Source organism: Ovis canadensis, chromosome 15, assembly GCF_042477335.2.
Source record: "Ovis canadensis isolate MfBH-ARS-UI-01 breed Bighorn chromosome 15, ARS-UI_OviCan_v2, whole genome shotgun sequence".
Classification (NCBI taxonomy): Eukaryota; Metazoa; Chordata; class Mammalia; order Artiodactyla; family Bovidae; genus Ovis; species Ovis canadensis.
Window position 1 is genome coordinate 9,504,017 of NC_091259.1, and position 21,884 is coordinate 9,525,900.

General features: G+C 33.4%; 1 protein-coding gene across 4 annotated transcripts in view; it reads right to left on the minus strand.

The window, feature by feature from the left end:
* Positions 1 to 21,884, minus strand: part of GRIA4 (glutamate ionotropic receptor AMPA type subunit 4) — a 666,530-nt gene that overhangs the window by 43,100 nt on the left and 601,546 nt on the right. For all 4 annotated transcript variants that reach the window (XM_069554788.1, XM_069554789.1, XM_069554786.1 and 1 more), the window contains exons 12-14: positions 16,430 to 16,800; positions 13,914 to 14,112; positions 7,664 to 7,911 (exon numbers count right to left, since the gene is read on the minus strand). In XM_069554788.1, coding sequence (XP_069410889.1) covers positions 7,664 to 7,911; positions 13,914 to 14,112; positions 16,430 to 16,800 — 818 coding nt within the window. The remainder of the gene's footprint in view (positions 1 to 7,663; positions 7,912 to 13,913; positions 14,113 to 16,429; positions 16,801 to 21,884) is intronic.

A 21,884-nucleotide genomic window follows, 5' to 3' on the forward strand; every position in this document is an offset into this window, starting at 1 on the left:
AATATGAATTAAACATTATAATTTCTTGAGCTCTTATATGGGTATTTTCAATATACCTTGAAATTATCAATATTGATGAAACTACAACATAGAATAATCATACAATCTATTCAATAACCTTTCAAAGTAAACTATAGTTACAGTAAAGAGGTTTTCTTGTTGTTGTTGTTGTTGTTCTTTTCCCATAAGAGCACTGGAGAGAGTCAGAAGATCTCATTTCCAATCTCAGCTGTGTGGGACTGTGGGCAAGTCACTTAACATCTCTAATTTATGTCTTCCTTTATAATAAAATGACATCATAAGAAGGTTAAAAGGAGCAGGTGAATATATATATATATATATATATATGAAAGTGGTTTGAAAGCCATAATGCTGTATTTTTACTAATATTATTTCATTTTGAAATAGCCTGCCCAGCAATTTTTAGAGTTATACATTAAGCTAAATTCAAACATTGTGTCTTAAAAGTGAACAAATTAAAAATATTAATAAAATGATAGACTGATTCTTTGCCTTATATTTTCATTACTTTATCATTTAATGGAAAGTAATTTTTTTTTTTTTTTTAGTCTATGCCCTTCATATTTACTCTGAAAGACAATCAGGTCCATTTTTTTTTTTTTTTTTTGGATCCTATTTACTTCTGGCTAGCCTAGCCTCAAACATAAGCCAAAGGTTAGGGTATTGATTTAGGGTTCTGGATATTGGTTTAATTTTAAGTTTTCTATTTCTCATGCTTTTAAAAAAGCATTTGCTTTTCATGCTAAAGTCAGTAGCAATGACTTGTTGATAATACTTTTTCTGTGGTCTTAGTTACAAGCACCTAAAAAAAGAGGAGACTTAGGGACTGGGGATCTGGTGATATCTTCTCTTATTTACTAATAGTATTCTGGCCTGTTACTCTATCAAAAGGATGTTTAGAAGTTGCATATCTCTCAGCTCCAAATATGAAATGACTAGGCTTCTATAATAGCAGAGGCCTTGCAGATAGTTCTTGACAGCTTTTATATAAACTTGCATAGTAAAGCAACAATGGAGAGGAGTCCATATACTCATATTGCCTTTGAAAGTGAGTTGCTTGTGTTATACTTGTTTGATTGACTCCAGTTTGATTTTTATTTTGGCCAACTCCCAAAGAATTAACACTTAGAGAAAACAGATTGAATTTTTAACATTTCTGTAAAAAAATACTTATGCCATTTTCTTCATTGAAAATCTTAGAGAAAAAGCTATATAAATAAAACTGTGGTTATTTCAATATGATGTCATGATTTTGGTTAGTAGAGTTTAAACAATAGATTTCTTGCAAATTTTGGTGTAGTATACTTTGAAAGGCACAATTTAATGCTAAGAATATTTTTATGCCTTTAACATTTTTTCATTGTTGAGTTGTATGATGGTAGAGAAACATGTTGAAATGGCTTTACAGAGTTTTTGAAAGTGTATTTCATTCTTTGAATGAGTCCTAACAATGTTTTAGGTTTTTAGAAAGTATGGTACCTATTCATTAAAAATAAACTACTTTTAATCATGAAAGGGGAAGGCAATGGCAACCCACTCCAGTACTCTTGCCTGGAAAATCCCATGGATGGAGGAGGATCCTGGTGGGCTGCAGTCCATGGGGTTGTGAAGAGTCTGACACGACTGAGTGACTTCACTTTCACTTCTCACTTTCATGCATTGGAGAAGGAAATGGCAACCCACTCCAGTGTTCTTGCCTGGAGAATCCCAGGGACGGGGGAGCCTGGTGGGCTGCTGTCTATGGGGTCGCACAGAGTCAGACATGATTGAAGCGACTTAGCAGCAGCAGCAGCAATCATGAAAAACCCATTTGTGGTATTAATGGAGGATAGACAATGTATTCATAGTATTTCTAACTTCTGTTTGTATAATTATTATTTATAAAATGTTCTTAGAGTCAATATAATGCCATTTATAAGAAGGTTTGAGGCCAGGTGAAGTATTTTGGAGAGTTGAATGGTGACTTTCTATTCAGGTGTTGCCAGGTGCATAGGATATTATGCTTGTAGCAAAGCTATCTCAAATGTATGTTATCTCATTTTGAAAACAAAAGTTATAGGACTGATTTTTGGGGAGAAATAAACATTTATAAAATAAACGAGTTACAGTTTCTTATTTCTACTTAGAATATAATTATAAATCATAGTCTTTACTATTTTCCAGTTCATTTCAAATGACTGTCAAAATATTTTATCTTCCTTCTCTTAAATATGAATAACAAACCAGTCCACACAAACTTGGCTGATATTTTCTTAGCTGAACAGACCCATTGTTCACTTGCTTTCTTGTTTCTCTGTGTCCCCTTTATAACCTGAACACTAATACTGCAATTCTAGAGACCAATTCTTATAGTGAGATGATCTGTAAAGATGAGTGACATAATATGGAACTTGTCCAGCTATTAGACATATACCAAGATGAAACACATCTACAGCATATTTATACATATCAGATTATGAACTTTGGTCTTAGAGACAACTTTATGTTTTCTAAATATATGTGGCAGGTGTAACTTAAGGTTATAGATTCTGCACTCACATTAGTTGTGAATTAACCTGAATTTATAGGATATAGATATTGTTTGGGGGAATTCTTTATACTTAAGAGTATTTGTTTACAAGACAATAGTGTGGGATGAAAGAACAGCAGTGTGGAATTCTAGCTTTTCACTGCACTGTCAAAATGGAGATCTAGTCTTAGATTTCTTGTTAAATCAGTTTGTGAAAGTTTACCTGTTGAACTTCTTTTTTAGCAATTTTATCTTGTTAAATTTAATCCTCTTTGAAGTAGTATAAACTAAAACAGCCACATATTATTCACTTTTTCAGGTAAGTTACTAAAATATTGCCTCTAAATGTAATAGAGAGCTGAATATTTGATTTAGAAACACAGCTGAATATTGAATTTAGAAACGGTCAAATGGTGTTACCTAGCTAGCCACAAAACATCCCTAGAGAGAACAACTTGAAATCTATTTGGTAAATTCTCAGTTGGAACTCAACAACCATTTGTTGAATAAACTGGCAAATGAGTAAAGGCAAATCATATTAGCATGTTTTTTAATGAGTGGGAAGAATGGAAAATGTTAATGCTTCATGAATCTTAAAGAAGTGTAGAAAAATGCAAGATTTTTTTCCTTTGCATGGGAAGTTGTAATTTTAGTCATCTTTTAATTGTAGGAAAAAAGTTAAATGAAACACCTAAAATTTTAAATGGCAGTGGAAATTTCTATGTTTCCTACTGTACTCAATATCAAGCAAGAGAAGGATGGAATGTATGAATGCTAAAGAGGAATATTTCTCCCTGGGACACATTTAACACTGATACCTTTACCATGTGAATGTGAAATACTTGGTATTTTCACATCTCTAACAGCAAACAGGGTAAGTGCTTAAGCACATCACAGACAGGGGGAATTGCATGTGTTTGTATGCTAAGAGGTGCTATTGATGTCTATATGAGTGCATTTTTCTAATCCCCAGGCTAGGCTATCAGACCTAGTTCCAAAATATAAAGAGATCACAAGAACTAAGTTTTTGTGTAGCATTTTTAAATATGTCAGTTATCTGTAGCATTTTTTAATATGTAAGTTATCTGTAGCATTTTTTAATATGACACCAAATAAAATGAAGGATATTTATAAATGAGAATTTCTCTCTTTTCCCATAATAGTTAAAAAAAAATTGTATACTAATCTTCTGTAATTCATTTCCAGAAAACAAATTAGAAGTACTTGAGGCTGAGTACTAGTAAGTACTCAGCTTTAAATTTCTGCACTTTTAAGTTTTACTAGTGTCTATATTAAGTGTTAACAATTGGCTTGTTACTAACACCAAAAATAGACTACAACTTTATTCTCACAAACAATATCAAGAAACTCCTCCTTTCTAAACTTTCTAAGAACTCCTGAACTGATGACTAAATATGTCCCACAAATTTTACATAGGAAAGTGGTTGTTTACAGATAATATATTTTTCACACATGAATTTAAATGTTAAGTTGAATACATCTGCTCTAAAGAATACTCTGAAGTGGAAGAAACATAATTTGGCATACAGAGAACTCTACCTACCCTGATACAGATTTAGAATTGAGCCAAGTGTCTGATGAGGGCAATAATTGTGTTAAACACTCAAATAAAAGGTCCAGTGAAGATGTGCCCTGCTATTCCCATTTTTAGTACTTTGTCCCCTCCTGCCATGCTATTGCTGTGGGGGTTCTAATTGGCTTCTTTCAAACTAAGCATGATGTGCTTGGTTTCAAAGGATCAGCTCCCAAGTCCAACAGGACCTCTTTTCCCTCCAGATTTCAAACACTGATGAAGTTCTTTTGGGGCTGTTTTCTCTTGGAAGACACTTTTTTTGGACAGATCATTAGTTTATACTAGCAACAGTTCCACAAATACTTCATATCTTTAGAGAAGGCAACACGTGAATGGGGATTATAACTATTGAAAAATAAAAGTAGAGGAAATTAGTTTTTTCCTTTTTAAATTTTATTTTTAGTTGCACTGTGTGGCTTATAGGACCTTAGTTCCCTGGCCAAGGTCTGAACACGGGTCCAGGGCAGTGAAACCAAGTCCTAACCACGAGACTTCCAGGGAATTCCCAGAAGGCTAGTTCTTTAACTTGATTTCAAATGTTAAGGTCAAGTATACACATTCTTACAAATGCCAGGAAAACTCTGAAAGTATGATCTACTTCTAGGTCCCCTAGAGGTACTTGAAGATTCTAGATACCATGAATATCTTTAAAAAGGGTATTTCTCATTTAGAAACTGTGTAATAGCCAATAAATCTGTATTAAGTAAATTATGATTCACTCTAAGGAATCTTTAGCAGTTTACTTATTGCATGGCAAAGTTAAAAGTATTGAAGCTAGTGTAATATAGATAATATACAAAAGAAAGTACTATTTTGATAGTAAACTATACAACTTTACTATGTATACATATATAGAAGGAAGATTTTTTTCCTTTTCTTAAAATCTCATGTTGCCCTTGAATCAAAACAGCAGCATTTGAAAGAAAGCCATAATTAATGACAACAAAATAGACCAGTCTCATTGTATCCAGAACTATTAACCCAAAAATCTGGTTTAAAAAGATCTTACAGGAAAATAGACTTAGTCTCAGCTGAACAAATAAGGAAGAAAGCTTTCAAAGATACTCTGATGCAGTTATATCCTCTGGATTTTGCTCTAAGGACTGCAATTCTTTTGCATTTTATCTTTTATACAGAAGCTGCCTATTAGTCAATCTCTACATTCTTCTCTACGTTAGTTTCCCTGTTTTGAAGCAGAGGGTTACTGGTTGAATAAGAACAAGATTTAAGCTTAATGAGCCTCCTACTCAGTAGGGCTAAGTGTGGAGTGAAGAGGTGTGGGTAAGGTGAATGCTGGCTAGCCCTCAGTGCCCTTCCAGCATTCTCAAAGGCAGGACAAAATGACTGTTTTTGTCATGAAGGGGCCAGCTTGCTCAGGAAATTGTGGCATGTATAAAGCAAAGCACATAATCAAACTCTTCACCCAGGAAGCTGAGTTTAACAACTGCCTCATTAACAAGATCCAGGGAAAGACAGGAAAAGCAGGGGGAGGCCAGAGCTGATTATTATACAGTTCTAGACAGATGAAGTCCTTCAGCTTCCCCCCAAACAATCCCTGTAGTGTGGATTTGACAAAGTGGCACATTTAAGACAGGAACACTGTTGCTATCAATGGGAGTCAGGCGCACCAGTATCTGCAGGCCAAATTCAGTCCCTGGAACTTGCCTTTATCAGTAGACACAAGACAGAGGACAAGGCATCCACATCCAGACAGAATTAACTAAGGGCAAATGCTACATCCAATGAATGTAATCAATAGTCTAAAGAGTGATCTACATATCAACCATCATAGCTGTCTCTCTTTGGGTTTTTAAAAAATAATTTATACTTTGTACTCTTGTAGTTACTATTTTGATGGAGATGTATTTGCCACATGGCCTCATTGAGATTACATCTTTCTTATATTTCATTAAACAAAATAAACCCTTTCAAGACCAAATATCCTGATGCCTGATTCTGAATGGCTAACATATTTTAGGGTAGAATTTTATCATGGATAATTGATTTATTTATTTTGATATTTCACAATTATTTGATCCATAAATATTGATCTATACTTTGCCCAGCATTATTTAAGAACTACAGATTCCTCTGTTATAGTTAGAGGATACCCATGGATAATTTATGTTGGACATCCCCCTTGCACAATTCTCCAGTTTCACATGGGAAGTATGTTCAAATAAACCTGACTTCAGAATTGCCAAACTTTACACTCAAATTTGTCTTTACTGGCTAACTTTTTTCTATCTCTTTAAAAATCATCCCTTTTGAACATAACATGAAACCACTCTCTAATTGTTACAGTGTTGTTTAGAAGCACAAAATATTGGTTTAATATAACTTTTCAGTACTAGTATTTGTTTCTCATATTTGTCTCGACTCCTCCACCACCCAATACAGATACCCAAAGCACTTTGCAGTACCCCCTTTGAAACCAATCATATATTATTATATTGTTTTCACTCTTAACTAGGCAATAGTACAGGTCTTATTACCTTAATTTTCCAAGGCTTACCAGAAACATCATTTCTCAAGATCAGGTTCTTGATTAATTCCTTTAGCAAAGATTCTGATTTCCTCTTGAATCTGTGTTTTGTATGAATCTCTCCTAAACAGCACTGAGACCAGAGTAATTTGTCAGTTGTCACTTTTGACCCTGGCTTTATTCTAGTCCCAGCAACTCAAAAGCAGCCTTTATTACTTAAGGAAAATAGGAAACACTGCCTCCTGGACATAAACATGTGGATTTTCTATGTCCAGGACCAAAAGGGTAAAAAGGGCAGGTTTTACCAACATTTCCTTAAGAATTAAAGTGCCAGTTTTAACACTTGTGGGCTATTAACCACATGTGTGATGCTTTAGTCATAAGTCATATTTTAGGGGTCTATGTGTTAACAATTTTGCATTGTTATTGGGTCTAATTTTACAGATCTTACTTATGCCATACTCCCTTTGCAACAGATGAGAGTGTGACTTGAGTAAGCACCATAAAATCAGAGCCCAGTTTCCCTCCTGCATTTTTAAATAAATGTGATTTGCAAAGTTAGCATCAGTACAACATGAGGATTTTCTAAAAATATAATGATGTCATAATAAATGAAATATTGAAATGGAAAAATAAGTGTTTTTCTAGAAGATGTTGATTTCTTCATAGAAACTAGTGGGCAGGCATAATTTTAAAAAATAATGAAAAATGTAGAATTATTACTGACATAATGAGAATGTAGATTTCAGTGACCAAAAGAAGTTGATGAGATATAGAAGCATATGCTACCCATGTTTTAGGCCCACTGGAAGCAGCAGGTGTTAAACCAGTTTGGTTTTTATATGGCCTTAAAAGATATATGTCAATTATGATTAATTATTCTAAAATTAAAAAAAAATTACCTGATTGTTGACCAAAAAATATGAAATGGAAAGAAAGAAAAACAAACAAACATACCATGTTCACACACAAAACAAAATAATTCTCTCAGGGACATCAGGGAAGGTGGAATACTATAACAACACATGTTACATTGTTATACTATTCCACCCACCTTAATGAAGAGCCCTTGGGCGTTGCTACTCCATAGCCTTTTGAATCCAGATTTCCTCCAACTTTCATTGTGTCACATGGCTTTCGCTGCTCAATGTACTCATTCATAGTGGACTCCAGGAGAAAGGCAAATTTGCCCTTGGATTTTCGGACACGAGCTACTCCCTCAGCTGTAGTCCTAGTGAACACTGATGGCTCTGCTGATCGCATGTAGGTCCACATCTTTTCATACACTGCTATTTTTGATCTCTGGAGGAAATTAAAATAAAATTAAATACAGGAAAGAAGGGAACAAGATGTTAATATTGACTGAACTGGAATCAGGATAAAGCTTTTTACATTACACCCCAATTCCAATTTGTCATAATTACACTATTTTTTTCAATTAGAAAACTGCCTTTTAACATTGTTTAAGAAAATCAATGAAATGAAAGATATTTAAAAGTGATATTTGATGAAAAAGTTACCTCATGTCATAATTACCCTAGTTAACTGCTTAAAGAACAAATTATTTTTATGAAATATATACATCCAAAGAGAGAGTTGTACTGAATTATAGCAAACAAGGAGAATTGTTATATTGTTTTATTTTTATATTTTTCCATGTCTCCAAGTTTTAATGAGAACCAATCTAAAAAGATACATACAAAATATGCAGTCCCTATCAAGTCAGTAGTTGAGCACCAAAGGAGGAGGAGAAATCTGCCCTAGTTTGTAAACCAAATATCTATAAAACAAGAATCAAATTTTAGGTCCACCAAAGCATTTTTAGACCTTTTCTAACAAAATCTCCAAATAGAAGATACATTAAACTTAAAGAGAAGTGATTCCTGTTTTTCCACTTTCTATTTTAGAAAGTTAGTTTTTCTAATCCCTTGACTTCAGTAAAGAAATTTTATTTTTTCATTTATTGGCTCGATCTACACTGTTTTTTGTACTTAATTTATTCAATTCCTTTTGTGGGTATCTGCATTCATATTAGATTTTTTTATCCATACATTCTTTTTTTTTTAATGTGAAAATACATCCAAGTGAATGCAAATGTCCCTAAGGATGTGTTTAATAAAATAGAAAAGTCTGAATCCTGTTTGGTGTTAATACAATGATACGCACAGACTTTTATCTGGTGCAGTTATTTTTGTTCAGTAGCAAAGTGGGGAAATTTTGCACGTGGATCAAAACTAAAAGGAATGGAGATTTCCACCAAACTTGACTCTATGCATGAGGCCAAATTCTGAGTATCGTGTATACTTATGTAAGCCAACTTTGTTTGATTACCAGAAGATAGAATCCAACAAGAAGCAGATATTCAATAATTCGACTAGGAACCTGAATAGCAAACTTAAGAATATATGTTCTAGGCAAAAGCAAATTACTCAGATGATTGATTAAAAGTGGTATTCAAACTTTTGGCTTCATAAGATGGGAATTTAGCAATCAATAAACCTATACAATAAGCCACACAAGATATTTGCATACCTAAAAAATCAAACTCCAGATATTTTATGTTAATATACTTTCAGATAGCGATAAATATCAGATGGAAATAGATATCCTGAAAATTTTCAGGAAATGGAAATTATTTATTTCAGGAAATAGGTATCTGAAATGTTTTTACGTTATTAAAACTTAAAAATATCTCATGATGTTTTTGAGATACATCAAGAGATCTTGATGTATTTATGTATGTGTGTTCAGGTAATGACAGGTTTCTTCTCACTACAGAAATCTTCATATTAGGAACATTCTATGCCAACTATATTTCCATTGCAAAGATTCTGTGTGGTTCCAGGGCAGAAGATTACCTGAATTAATAAGATCCACTAGGGAGGCCATATTGCCTGGCCTCATTCATTTCATCTCTAATAATGAAGTTCTCTTCCAAAGAATGAACTATTCCATTTTACAGTGAGTTCCAATCTCTGAAAATCATAAACTCTCTGGATCACTTAATCTTGTCTTTAAACATCTATTCTGGTTATTTCAATTTAGAGACTTGATGGTAAACATCTATTAGCCATATAGTAATACATATGTATATATTTGCTTCACTGTGTATACTAAATTGAAACTAGAAGAAATAAAATCTGAGTATTAGTTTGATTAAAATTTCTTTTAAAAAATTTAGGAGTACAAGAATCATGCTTGTTACTTGCCAACTTTCTTATTATTCAGTATTTCATTACAGGAACAAGAAACAAGTAAAGAAAACTAACACAGCAAAATGGAAAAAAGAAAGATTTTAGGGCTTGGTAATTATACAAGTAATTTTACAGTATAAATGCAACAGAAAATTAAAGCAAGTTATTTTTGTAAAGGAATAAAATACCTTTGTTATTGATATTTTATTGTAGTCCATTCCCATAATGTTAATGTGAGGAAAATTACTGCTGAATTTGTTTAAATCATATTGATTACATATACTGTAAATGCAAAAGAAACTAACTCCTTTAAAATCCTGAAGAAAGAAAAATCTTTAGTGTAATTATGCTTAACAGTTCTTATGTACTAGTATAATATAAATTAGGAATGATGAAAGAAACTATAAAAAAATTTACATGGTGTGTCACTATGTTTAAAAATTCTGATTCTGATTTAAAAGGGCCATAGTTTGGAAAACATCAAATCCATGTGGTGGAGAAGGTGAGGTGGGAGAATTCAAGAAGTAAAGCACTGGAAATAATACTGCTGTGCCTTACCTGTCACTGTAAGAGGGTGCTGTTAAGGAAAGAGGGCAAGGTAATCATTATAAATTTGATAAGGCAGGCTAAACTGAGGAAATTTCTGCAGACTCAGCAAGTTCATAAATGTAATGATAATAGCACTTTTAATATCTTCATCTTCAACTGTAAAGATCAAATTTGGGGAGTGAATACGCTCAAGGTAATAAGCAAATGTAATATGTCACTACTTTTCAAAATCATGAAATTAATGTCAGTTTCATCTTTATTATGAAACAGAATATATGGGAAGCTATTTAATTTAGAACACTATTTTGTTATGTAAAATAATTCTTGGAGATTTAAAAATGTGCTTTCTTTTTAATTTCTCAAAATTAAGTATTTTGTCATTTCTGCTTTTAATATAAATATAAAAATGTCATACACTGCAGTTGATATTTACATTGTTATCATGTGAATTATTTCCTGCTTTTAGTAGCTTATGCAGCAAGACTGAAGTTCCAGTAAGAGCTCATCAATGCACTATGATCATATTATAACAACTGAGATACTAATCATTTATGCATTCATAATTTCACTGATGACAAACAGGCACAGGATAAAATTGCACTGAAATGAAAATCAGAGTGCTCAAATCAGGTATAATGTAAAAGTGCCTTTACAGAAGCCAGTCATTAAGTGACAAACACAAAATTTCTTTAAATGCCTCTGCTGATGCTGCTGCTAAGTCGCTTCAGTCGTGTCCGACTCTGTGCGACCCCATAGACGGCAGCCCACCAGGCTCCGCCCTGGGATTCTCCAGGCAAGAACACTGGAGTGGGTTGCCATTTCCTTCTCTAATGCATGAAAGTGAAATGAGAAAGTGAAGTCTTTCATCGTGTCTGACTCTTCGCAACCCCATGGACTGCAGCCTACCAGGCTCCTCCGTCCATGGGATTTTCCAGGCAAGAGTACTGGATTGGGTTGCCATTGCCTTCTCCTTAAATGCCTCCATGTGTATGTTTAACAAGGTGCACAGAACAAGGAAGTTATCAAGTTTGTTAATGGGGCAAAACCAAGGCAATAGTTGAATTCGGATATTATTTTCCCCATGGCTTAAATCTTTTTCCAGAACAAAGGCAACATTTTTTGAAGTCCTGAGTATAGATAACTGCCTGAGGAAATTTAGTGAAGCTGATAGATGTACCATTACTGTGTTCCTGTAAGAAAACATTTTGTTAGGGACAAAAATGCCTTTCACAGTCTGTTTCCTCAGTCTATCAGACAAATAGTTTATTTAAACCAGGTCATCGTGTATGAGAGAGGAGGAAGAACACAGGGTAGGAAATGAATGAGGTTTTTATCAGAGAACTGAAATTTATGCATTCCTGGAAGTGTGCTTCCAGGGAAAATTATTTTCTTGTCCCATTTGGGATCAACTTTTCTGCAGCATAAATACCTATACTTATGAAACTCTTTCAATTTTAAAATTGGAATTGGGTAGGACAGAAAGGAGATAGGGCACGGTGACTGAACAACTTATATGGAAGACTGTGTCTAGGAAGCAGATTTTTTTATTCCTATATATTTTAATCAATATATTCTCTTATCTACCTCATTAGTTTATTAAATTTGAGTTTTTAAAAATTCTATAAAGATTAGAAATAATATTTTCAGTGTACTTGATGACAAAGAGATTTACAGAGAGTCAGCTTTGAAATATTTTCAGGAAATCACTATGATGTTTCTTTTCTCCTTTTTCACTCAAAGCAGAATGATGAACCTATAAATATTTGCTTCATTTACATGAAAACCAGCCATCATTTTTCAGTAAAATGCGATAAATAGCACAAATTTGTATACTATTTATACTGATTTTTAGGCAAATCACTACATTTTACCTACTTTCTTTTGGGTGAAACTTTAATGACAACCCACTCCAGGATTCTTGCCTGGGAAATCCTATGGACAGAGGAGCCTGGAAGGCTATAGTCCTTGGGCTTGTAGAGTTGGACACAACTGAGTGACTAACACTTTCACCTTTTAGATTTCTAGCAAGGTTTTGAAGTTATGCTCAAATATATTAGAGCACTATGCTATTATATTAAGCTTCAGAGACTGGGATGCACTTAGTAAGTTAAAAAAGTTTGGCTAATTAAGTTAATAAAATATATTGTCATGACTATTATTTATAATTTTAGAAAAATCTACAAATACTTTATAATTAACTTAAAATTTTATATCTATTTTTAATGTTCCAAATTGTTGATAAATATGTTCACTGTCTTTTTTTTTTATTTTTTAAAAACACAATGTGCAGTGATGGGTTTGACAGTTTTAGAATGATTTGCTGTTACATCAGTGATTTAGTGTTACATCAGTGATTTAGTGTTACATCAGCATTTATAGTATATAAGAATAATATAATTGAATTTTTTTTAAAAAAGAGAAATATCTTATCGAAATTCAAGTGCATGAAAATTAAGCCTGGCTTAAGGAGTAACTTGAAACCTGAATGAGAAAAAAATAAATGTATACATTTTAAAAGAAAGTATGATTTCCCAAGTACTATATATGAGTGAATTTACTTTAAAGGGCTATCATTAATTTTACAAAATAGTTTAGGAAATAGTGAAATATATCTTGTCCTCTAAATTGTTAAATATCTAGTCTTTAAGCAATTGATGTTTAATACTAATATAAGATGCAATTATTACCTAGCTAAATATTTGTGAAAATGTTACCCTTACTACTTTTTAGTTTTTTGATTCTGAAGTCACAAAATGAAACTTTATCTTTGATCAGATATTATGAAATTTATATTTCTGGATTTAAGTAAAACCAGGCTAAAAGAGATTCTCTGATCAAAAAATTCATCCTTAGAGTGGCACTAGGAGCTGAAAACCAAAAACCTCCAAAATACTTGCCATCCTGATGGCAAGCCAAAGGAATCATACCCATATGTGAAATGCAATTATATCAGTTTGAGCAATTTTATCTGCAAAAACAGAGAAGTCAGCTCAAATGAAATACCACACAATGTTTTACAAGGGTGCTAGAACTTAGTAGTTATTATTCTTTTTATCTAGTGAGAAAGCAAATATATTGCTTTGAAATCCATTGTTACAGAATACATTATGGAACAATAAACCTCATATAAGTGCTATAACATGCTATTAAGGCTTTGATACTCAAATGCAGTAAGGTAATTTTTTTTTTTATGCTCTGTTTTCATTTTTATGCTCTAAGTCCCAAAGTTTAGACAAATCCAAATCTTACCAGATAAAGTATCATGGCATTATCTGGAATCTTTGGGATGAATTATTAAATAAAGTTGCTTTATTTACTTTTTTTGCTGTTACTTTTCCTTAGTGAGGGTCCCTCTTGCAATGTGAGTAAATCAATAGGCTTTTGCAACTTAAAATCACTAAAATCCAAGTAGAAATATACAGCATAGCTATGTTTAAATATAACAGTTACCATTGTGTTTGCAAAGCCTCTGATAGCTAGAGCCCATAGTATAATTGTTTGCAAAACTGCTTAAATTTCAAAGGTATGAACATTTTCTTTTTAGTTTTCCCCTCAACTTACTCTGAAGAATTCTTTTGTTGACCCTGAGTCCAGTGTTCCGTAGGCAATTTCTGTTTGTTTGGCCAAATCTTCTGCACTTTCTATAGGGGAGACCATTCTCTCAACCGTCAGGAAAGCAGCAAGGTTAGCAGTATAAGATGATATAATGATGAGTGTAAAGAACCACCAAACACCTCCAACAATTCGTCCTGAGAGCGATCTAAACATGGATAAGATAATGTACATTTTCCTTTCTATAATCAACATAAAGAAAAGAAATAACATTGTGTATGTTTAAAAATAATTGCAAGTGTCATTTTATGTTCTGAATAGTCTACTCAAGAGTGATTCTAGTATTTTTGTATCGTTTGATATCTTTCATGCTATACTGAATGTATAAATGCCATTTTAAAAATACTTTTCCTTTTAATTGTTTACGGGAGGAACACTTGCTTAAATTCATTGACTCCCCTCTTACACTTCAGTGTCTCTGAAATTAGGATGCAGCCTATGTTTGACAAGATAAAACACAGTATCACAGTTTGATTGGCAGCACTATTATAAAATAGCAATACATCTTAACAATGGGTAAGCTCTTAGATTTTGATACAAAGTGGTAGATGCTTTTGTGAGAAAACTTGTTTTTACCTTCAGTCAGAGGTATGCAAGGATAGACAGGACATATGCCAAGGTGGGGCTTGACCGGAAAAATACCTAGGATTGGTCTCCAAGGAACCATAGTTGAGAACACTTTGTTTGTTTGTTGGATAAGAATATTATATTTCTTTTCTGAGTGGAGGATGAGCTATGTCTTAAAGTGCTTTCCACACTGGTATAAAAATGTTCTCTTTGCCACTGCCCACATGAGGCCAAAGCATGTGGCTTGTCAGTGTGCAGTATAACAGCACTGAAAACTGATGCTAGAGCTCAAAAAATGTTTTCTCTCACCCTTTCTCTGGCTATCAAGGATGTGTGAATGAGTAGAGAAAAAGTGACAATGAAATGAATAAAAAATTCAGAGCATAGTCATAATTGATTTCATCCAATAGGACCATCAGACTACCTAAAATTCCTGTTAGAATTATTTTAAAATATTTTCTTAATATTTTCCATGGCATTTCTAGCTCAAAATGCTCCCTTCTTAATGTTACTATATAAGTGGCACCTATTGGTTTTAACTTAGCATTTACTTAATCCTGATTTTTAAAGCCATAAAATTATTACTTGATTTGTTTTGATTTCTTTTCATTAATTGAAGATTATTTATTCAAATTCCTATGCTGGAATTTATGCACATTTATAGTGTTCCAGTAGTCATGTATGGATGTGAGAGTTGGACTGTGAAGAAAGCTGAGTGCTGAAGAATTGATGCTTTTGAACTGTGCTGTTGGAGAAGATGCTTGAGTATCCCTTGGACTGCAAAGAAATCCAACCAGTCCATTCTAAAGGAGATCAGTCCTGGGTGTTCTTTGGAAGGACTGATGCTAAACCTGAAACTGCAGTACTTTGGCCACCTCATGCGAAGAGCTGACTCATTGGAAAAGACTCTGATGCTGGGAGGGATTGGGGGCAGGAGGAGAAGGGGACAACAGAGGATGAGATGGCTAGATGGCATCACCGACTTGATGGACTCGAGTTTGAGTGAACTTGGGAGTTGGTGATGGACAGGGAGGCCTGGTGTGCTGCAATTCATGGGGTCACAAAGAGTTGGACACGACTGAGTGACTGAACTGAACTGAACTGGGTCATAAGGAATACAAAGTGCATTGTTGCTAGAATGTCTCTTTTTAAGAAAGATTTCTTAAAATGATACACATATATGTGATGCTAATATGTCACTGTTTAAGTTTAATTCTTAGCTTCTCTTGCCTTCACCTACTTTTCTCAGAGAAATTTGATATTTTTCTTGTAGCAGTAGGTTGGCTGTATTTTTGGCAAACTTAACTAAACTATGTCTTAACTGACAAGAGCTATGACTCCACAGATAAAACATATATAGTATTTACATTTCTGACTCTGTATACTGCTTAGCTTATGATTGTTCAGGAAAAAGTATATCTGGAACCTACTATGTTGACTTAGGTTTTAGGTGATTTCATGGCAGAAATTTCCATTAAGCTACACAGGATTTAAGTTGAATTCAAAATTAATTCTGAAATATGAACAACAATGACAAAAACATTTGATTTTGTAAAGGAAATAACATGAAAATAAATTTATTTTCTTAAGAATTTAGGTTTAGTTTCCACCTGTCAAGTCACCATAGGAAATATTAATACTAAATGATTTTTGAGAGTTCTGATGGGTTCCATATGTTCCTTTTCCAGTGGGAAATTAACCTTTATGAAGCATCCATACTTTGTGCTAATCTGGAAAAATTGGTTATGAGTGTATTTAGATTAATTTGGGGAGTAAAAAGTCTTTCTCTGTTTTAGGTAATGCTCTGCCTCTAGAATAAGAACATATAGAGAGAAGTTATGCACAATATTTAGAATTACTAGGGAGTTGGTGAAGAACTTAAGGGCTTTGAAACTAACCTGGGTGAAATGTCACATCCTTGCTGCATAAAAGCACCCAGGGAAAACCAGAGGCTGTTAAAGATGCCAAACTCGTTGGGAGGCTGGTCGCTGGGTCCTTCCTTCCCATCTTCCGGCTCTTCTGTGTGCCACTCGTATGGACTAAACCTGCTAACCAGGAACAAGACCACGCTGACACCGATGTAGGCAAAGACTATGCACATCCAAATCTCATAGGCCAGAGGATCCAAGAAGGAAAACACTCCTGGTTTAGATTTCTGAGGCTTTTTGATCATAATAGATATGCCCAAACTCATGAAGGGCTTAGAGAAGTCAATGACCTCCTCTCGGACCAAAGTGATTGTCAGAGGGGCAATAGCAATCTCTGCTTTCTATAAAAGAAAAGACACATGAAAAAAATGTGGGTTAATAGATTCCATGAACCATTTAGTACCGGATTGATTCACTCAGATTTTAACCTGTTAGTATTTATTCTAAACTTTTTGGGAATACCTACAATAAATAAGGCCAGTGACAAAGATGAACAGATTTTTTTTTCATAAGATATTATGTCACTTTAATTGCAAATATATTTTTATTTGTGCTAGTAATTAGATAAGAGGGAGAGAAAAAGAGAAAGAGTAGGCATAGCAAAAATAGCTTAAACTCAAATAACTGCATTAGTCTTTAAGGGTCTGACATAGTGCAGAGGAGGACACGTGAAAGTTTTCCCATATAGCTGAATTTATGAATTTCTTAGCTAGAATTGCTGATATTTGGCAGTCTTTTCTATTTGGAATGTTGTCACTAATTCATTACTTGGCCATTCCTTAAAATTTGAATTGCAAATTTCAAATAGCCTTTTCTTATTTCTTTCTAGTTATGAGAAAACCTAGCATGAAGCTTGTGTTTGTAAAATAGAAGAAACCTGTCATTTGACAACATTTTTCAACACAGAATATGAACAAAAATCTGGAAATTGGCATTTATTTCTTCCTATTCACATACTTTGATTTCTACTTTTAATTTCTAAAAAAAATTTTGGAAATGGTACATTCAATTCTTATAAATTTTATTAATAAGATACCAGCTTCCATTTTTATGTTGTGATTCTGAGAAACTTTTCTGAATCAGTTTCCATATCTCCAAAATTAAGACATTTTTTTCTTGTTTGCCTCATTACATTATTGTGATTATTAAACAAATATTAATAAAACAATAAAACATTTACTGAACAGTTACTGAGAGATTTTATATCTATGCAGATTTAACTGTTTTGAATGGCTTCTCACTTAACCATTGTAAACAGATAAAAAATGTTATGCTTATCATTGTTTTACAGATGGTTGAGACTGAGACTCAAATTAGTTTTACACATCATAGAAGCTCTGCAATTTGAGATTGTATTTCTGTTAAATCATGTCATCACTAAAATGAAATGAAATGAAATATGGTGAAAAAACTGTAAATTGTTACATGATCTACAAATGAGAAAAGTTTTTTGATTATTTATTTTAGAAGGAAAATATTTGGTATTAAAATGGAATCTGAAACACAAACATATATGTTCTTACATAGTAGCTACCACTTTTATATTCACTCTATATATCTTTAGGCCCCTGGATTGATATGATGGCCAGCAGCTTGGTACAAAGGCAACTGGAGGGTTAGAATGGGAAATGTACTTTTGTTGTCATGCTTTCCACTGAGTGTCTGAAAAGTAATTGCATATGCTTTCAGTGGGAATAAATTTAGTTCATATCAAAAATGGCTATATATCATACACAAGTCAGAATCATTTTTGAGAGGTTATTACTTCCCCAAAGTTATTATTATTTGTTTAATTTTCATTACACAGTGATATATGAAGTAGATATAAAATATAAAAAGAAACAGAAAATTAAGAAAAGTTACCTTCATTTCCTTCATTAGTCTTATTTTTTAAATATGCCCTATCAGAAATTATTTTATGAATATTATTTCTTATTTTAAAATTGGATAATATAGAACATGATATTTTATAATTCCTTTTCTCAAGAGAATATGATGAGGTATTTCAACATTATTTCAACATATATAGTAAAAATAAGTCTAAATGATTGGAAATATTTTATCATGCTAACGTATCAAAATTTACTCATTCAATTTATTTTGGGGGGATATCTGTATTGTTCCCAGGTTTACACAATTTATAACAATGGTGATATAAACAACTCTGAAGACAAATCCTCACATATATCTTTGTTATTTAATGCTCATTACATATTTCGCCCAATTTTTCTCCCTAAAGATCATGCAAATTTGTATTGTTATCAGCACTGTGTGAAAGCACCTTTAGCTTTGAACCCTGGATATTCCCTGTGTATTTCTAGGGGATTTTTTCATTTATTCCCATTTATTTTCACCAATTTGCTAATTTCATTGTACTTACTTGAATTTGTAAAATTTTTGTAAAACAGACAATTTTACTCCTTTTATATATTACTTGCCATAATCTTCCCCGCTTCCATAGGGGCTATTCTTTTTTTGCTCACTAATTTATGTGTTTAAAATATTTTAAAATATTATTTTCAATATATATAGTTTAAATATTCTTCTAGTCATCGTTTTAATTACATTACTTTGTTTGTGATACTTTATTTTAGTATACATGTTTTAAAATTTTGTTGTAGCCATATAAAATTATATTTTTGTATTTTCAGCATTTGGTTTCATGCTTAGAAAAGTCCTTCTCATAGTGTTTGATCAACCTCAATATATACTTTATTCTAGTACCTATAATCCCTCTATAATTTATCTAGTATATTACATGATAATATATTACAAAATTGTCCCACTTTACCAGTAGGGATAAATGGATAATGCTTCCTTTCTCTGATGTGAAATACCACCTTTCAAATACTACACTGTTGTGTGTAGTATCTTCTGAAATTTTTCACTTATACAAGTGACCGTTGATGAGAGTGAACACTCTAAAGGTAGAGAAGCATGAGTAGAAATAAAGGAGTCTCCAGCACATAGAACTAGGTGCAATGGAAAGCAAACGTTAGATAACAGTGGTGACGGCAATGCTCAATAAGGACACACTTGAAATTCTGAAAGAGGCCGGGGAACAGAAGATATATCTGAGTTTTCTCTGCTAACTTTGGAGATGCTGCATTTGTCTTGTTCCATTAGCTCTCAGTGATTCCCGAAATTGTGAAAAATGTCTCTTGTAAAAGCTTGATAATATTTGGATTCTCAATGACTTCTGGAGTGAGGCTGATGAACAAGCATTTTAACACATACCACAAGTAATTCTAGTGTTGGCAGGACATGGAATTTGCTCTGAGAAAAATGTCTTTGGTTAAAATATACATACAGAAGTACAGAAAGGCACAGAAAAGGCCCTGGAGCAGTATACCACAGAAGATCCTATGAGGAATTTGTTGCAATGTGAAGTAGTGACAGGAAGAAAGAACCTGAAAGTGTAAGGGAGGTTTCGAGCCTCGGGGTAACTACTTGGTGGTGTGCTGAGATAACATCTAAGTGTCTGGCAGATAATCTATTCCTAACAATTACAGTAACAAGGTTTGCAAAGGATAAAGTTAAAAAAAAATAAATAAACGCACTCAAAGTTAATCATCTTGCTGGCTTTGTTGAGCAGAAGAATATATACAGAGTTTTACTTAGGGCTTGTAAACTGAGAATTCATGTGTGCATTAGCAGTAAGAAAGGAAAAAAAAAAAAAAGTAGTTGAGAGGCAAGTAAAGGCTTTGCAGACACCAGAATGGAAAATATCAAATCTGTGGAAAGTATATGAGACATGAACAAAGATTCTTTTTGGGAAAAAATTGGACAACTCAAGTGGCAAAGATCAGATTATTTAAATCCTTGCAAACTGGCTGAGGAATCAATAAAGAGTAATAACCATTATGTTATCTTCTCTCTCTGAGAACAGCCTGGCTTTGTGACTTTCTGTGCCATGTGACACATGTACTAGCGATACAGTTTTGTTGTTTTTAATTATACTACTCCCTTCATATCACTTGTTTTCACTATTTAAACAATATTCTCCCAATAAAACATCATCAAGAACACTTGCAAAAGAGTGAGCCTGGGTTACCAACTTGCTAAGGACTCCAGAGGAGAGAGATGTAACAATTGTAGAAAATAACTGATTAGTTATCTGGTCCGAAATTAACTGACAATTCAAGAATGCGTTTTTTGGGATGAAATACTCAATAGTGTTTCTGAAGGTAAATGAATTATTGTAGTTCTAGGCACTAGGTTAGTGTTCACATTTAAAATCTTAAAGTTTAATACATTACCAACAAACACATGCTTTAAGAACTCTTTTTCTTTGAGAATTAAATCTCAATATCAAACTGTTGATGAGCCCAGTAGTAAAATACTTTTTGATTTTTTAAGACTGAAAATTTTGTTTTCCTCATTTAGGGCATCTAATTAGTCAGCAGTTCTTTCAAATGAATATAAAGCTAATGAATTGCTTTTTAATGCCAAATAATTTCCTCTTACTGTTATACCTGTTCTGTGCAGAGAATGTTCATTTTTTCATGGTCTGAAAGCAGGGTGTAGAAATGCAAAAGTATTGAACTGCAGTTCTGGCTCAAAAGTGAGCCCCTCTAGATACTTCAGTTATGTTCTAACTGGAGTGGGTTGCCTTGCCCTTCTCCAGGGGATCTTCCTGGCCCATGGATCAAACCCAAGCTCCGCGCACTGTGGGCAGATTCTTTATCACTTGAGCTACCTGGGAAGCCCAATGTTCCAACTTGTTCTACCTTTATTCTTTCCTGGGGAAGGATTACTGTTGAGCAATTCTTAATTTTTAAAGGGAGTCTTGGAGAATTAATCAGACAGAATGTGTTTTGAACATGAAATTTGTGAAATGTAAATTGGCTTATAGGAAATTTCAGAATACATTTCAAGTGTATATGACTTGTATTGGTTACTTGATGAATAGAACTCACTGTGGGCTCTAGGTTTGATTTTGGGACTTTGGAAACATACCGTCACTGGCAGTTGATAAATACTGGCTTGATTTTAACACTGCAATGTTAGCTGAAGAGACCCAATCTTGTTCTACTTCAGGCAGGAATGGCTACACTGAATTTGCCCTTGATTTTGAATATGTATGACTTCCCTGGTGGCTCAGATGGTAAAATGTCTGCCTACAATGCGGGAGACCCAGGTTCAATCCCTGGGTTGGGAAGATCCTCTGGAGAAGGAAATGGCAACCCACTCCAGTACTTTTGCCTGGAAAATCCCATGGATGGATAAGTGTGGTAGGCTACAGTTCATGGGGTCACAAAGATTTAGACACGACTAAGTGACTTCACTTTCACTTTGAATACGTACACTAAAAATCTGGTGAACTCAAAGGGAAGGGCATGACATGGTTTCATGTGAGGCCCACTATGGAATAAATTATCGCTTTTGTGTTTACTATGTTGGAAAAAATGATGTCATTGCATGT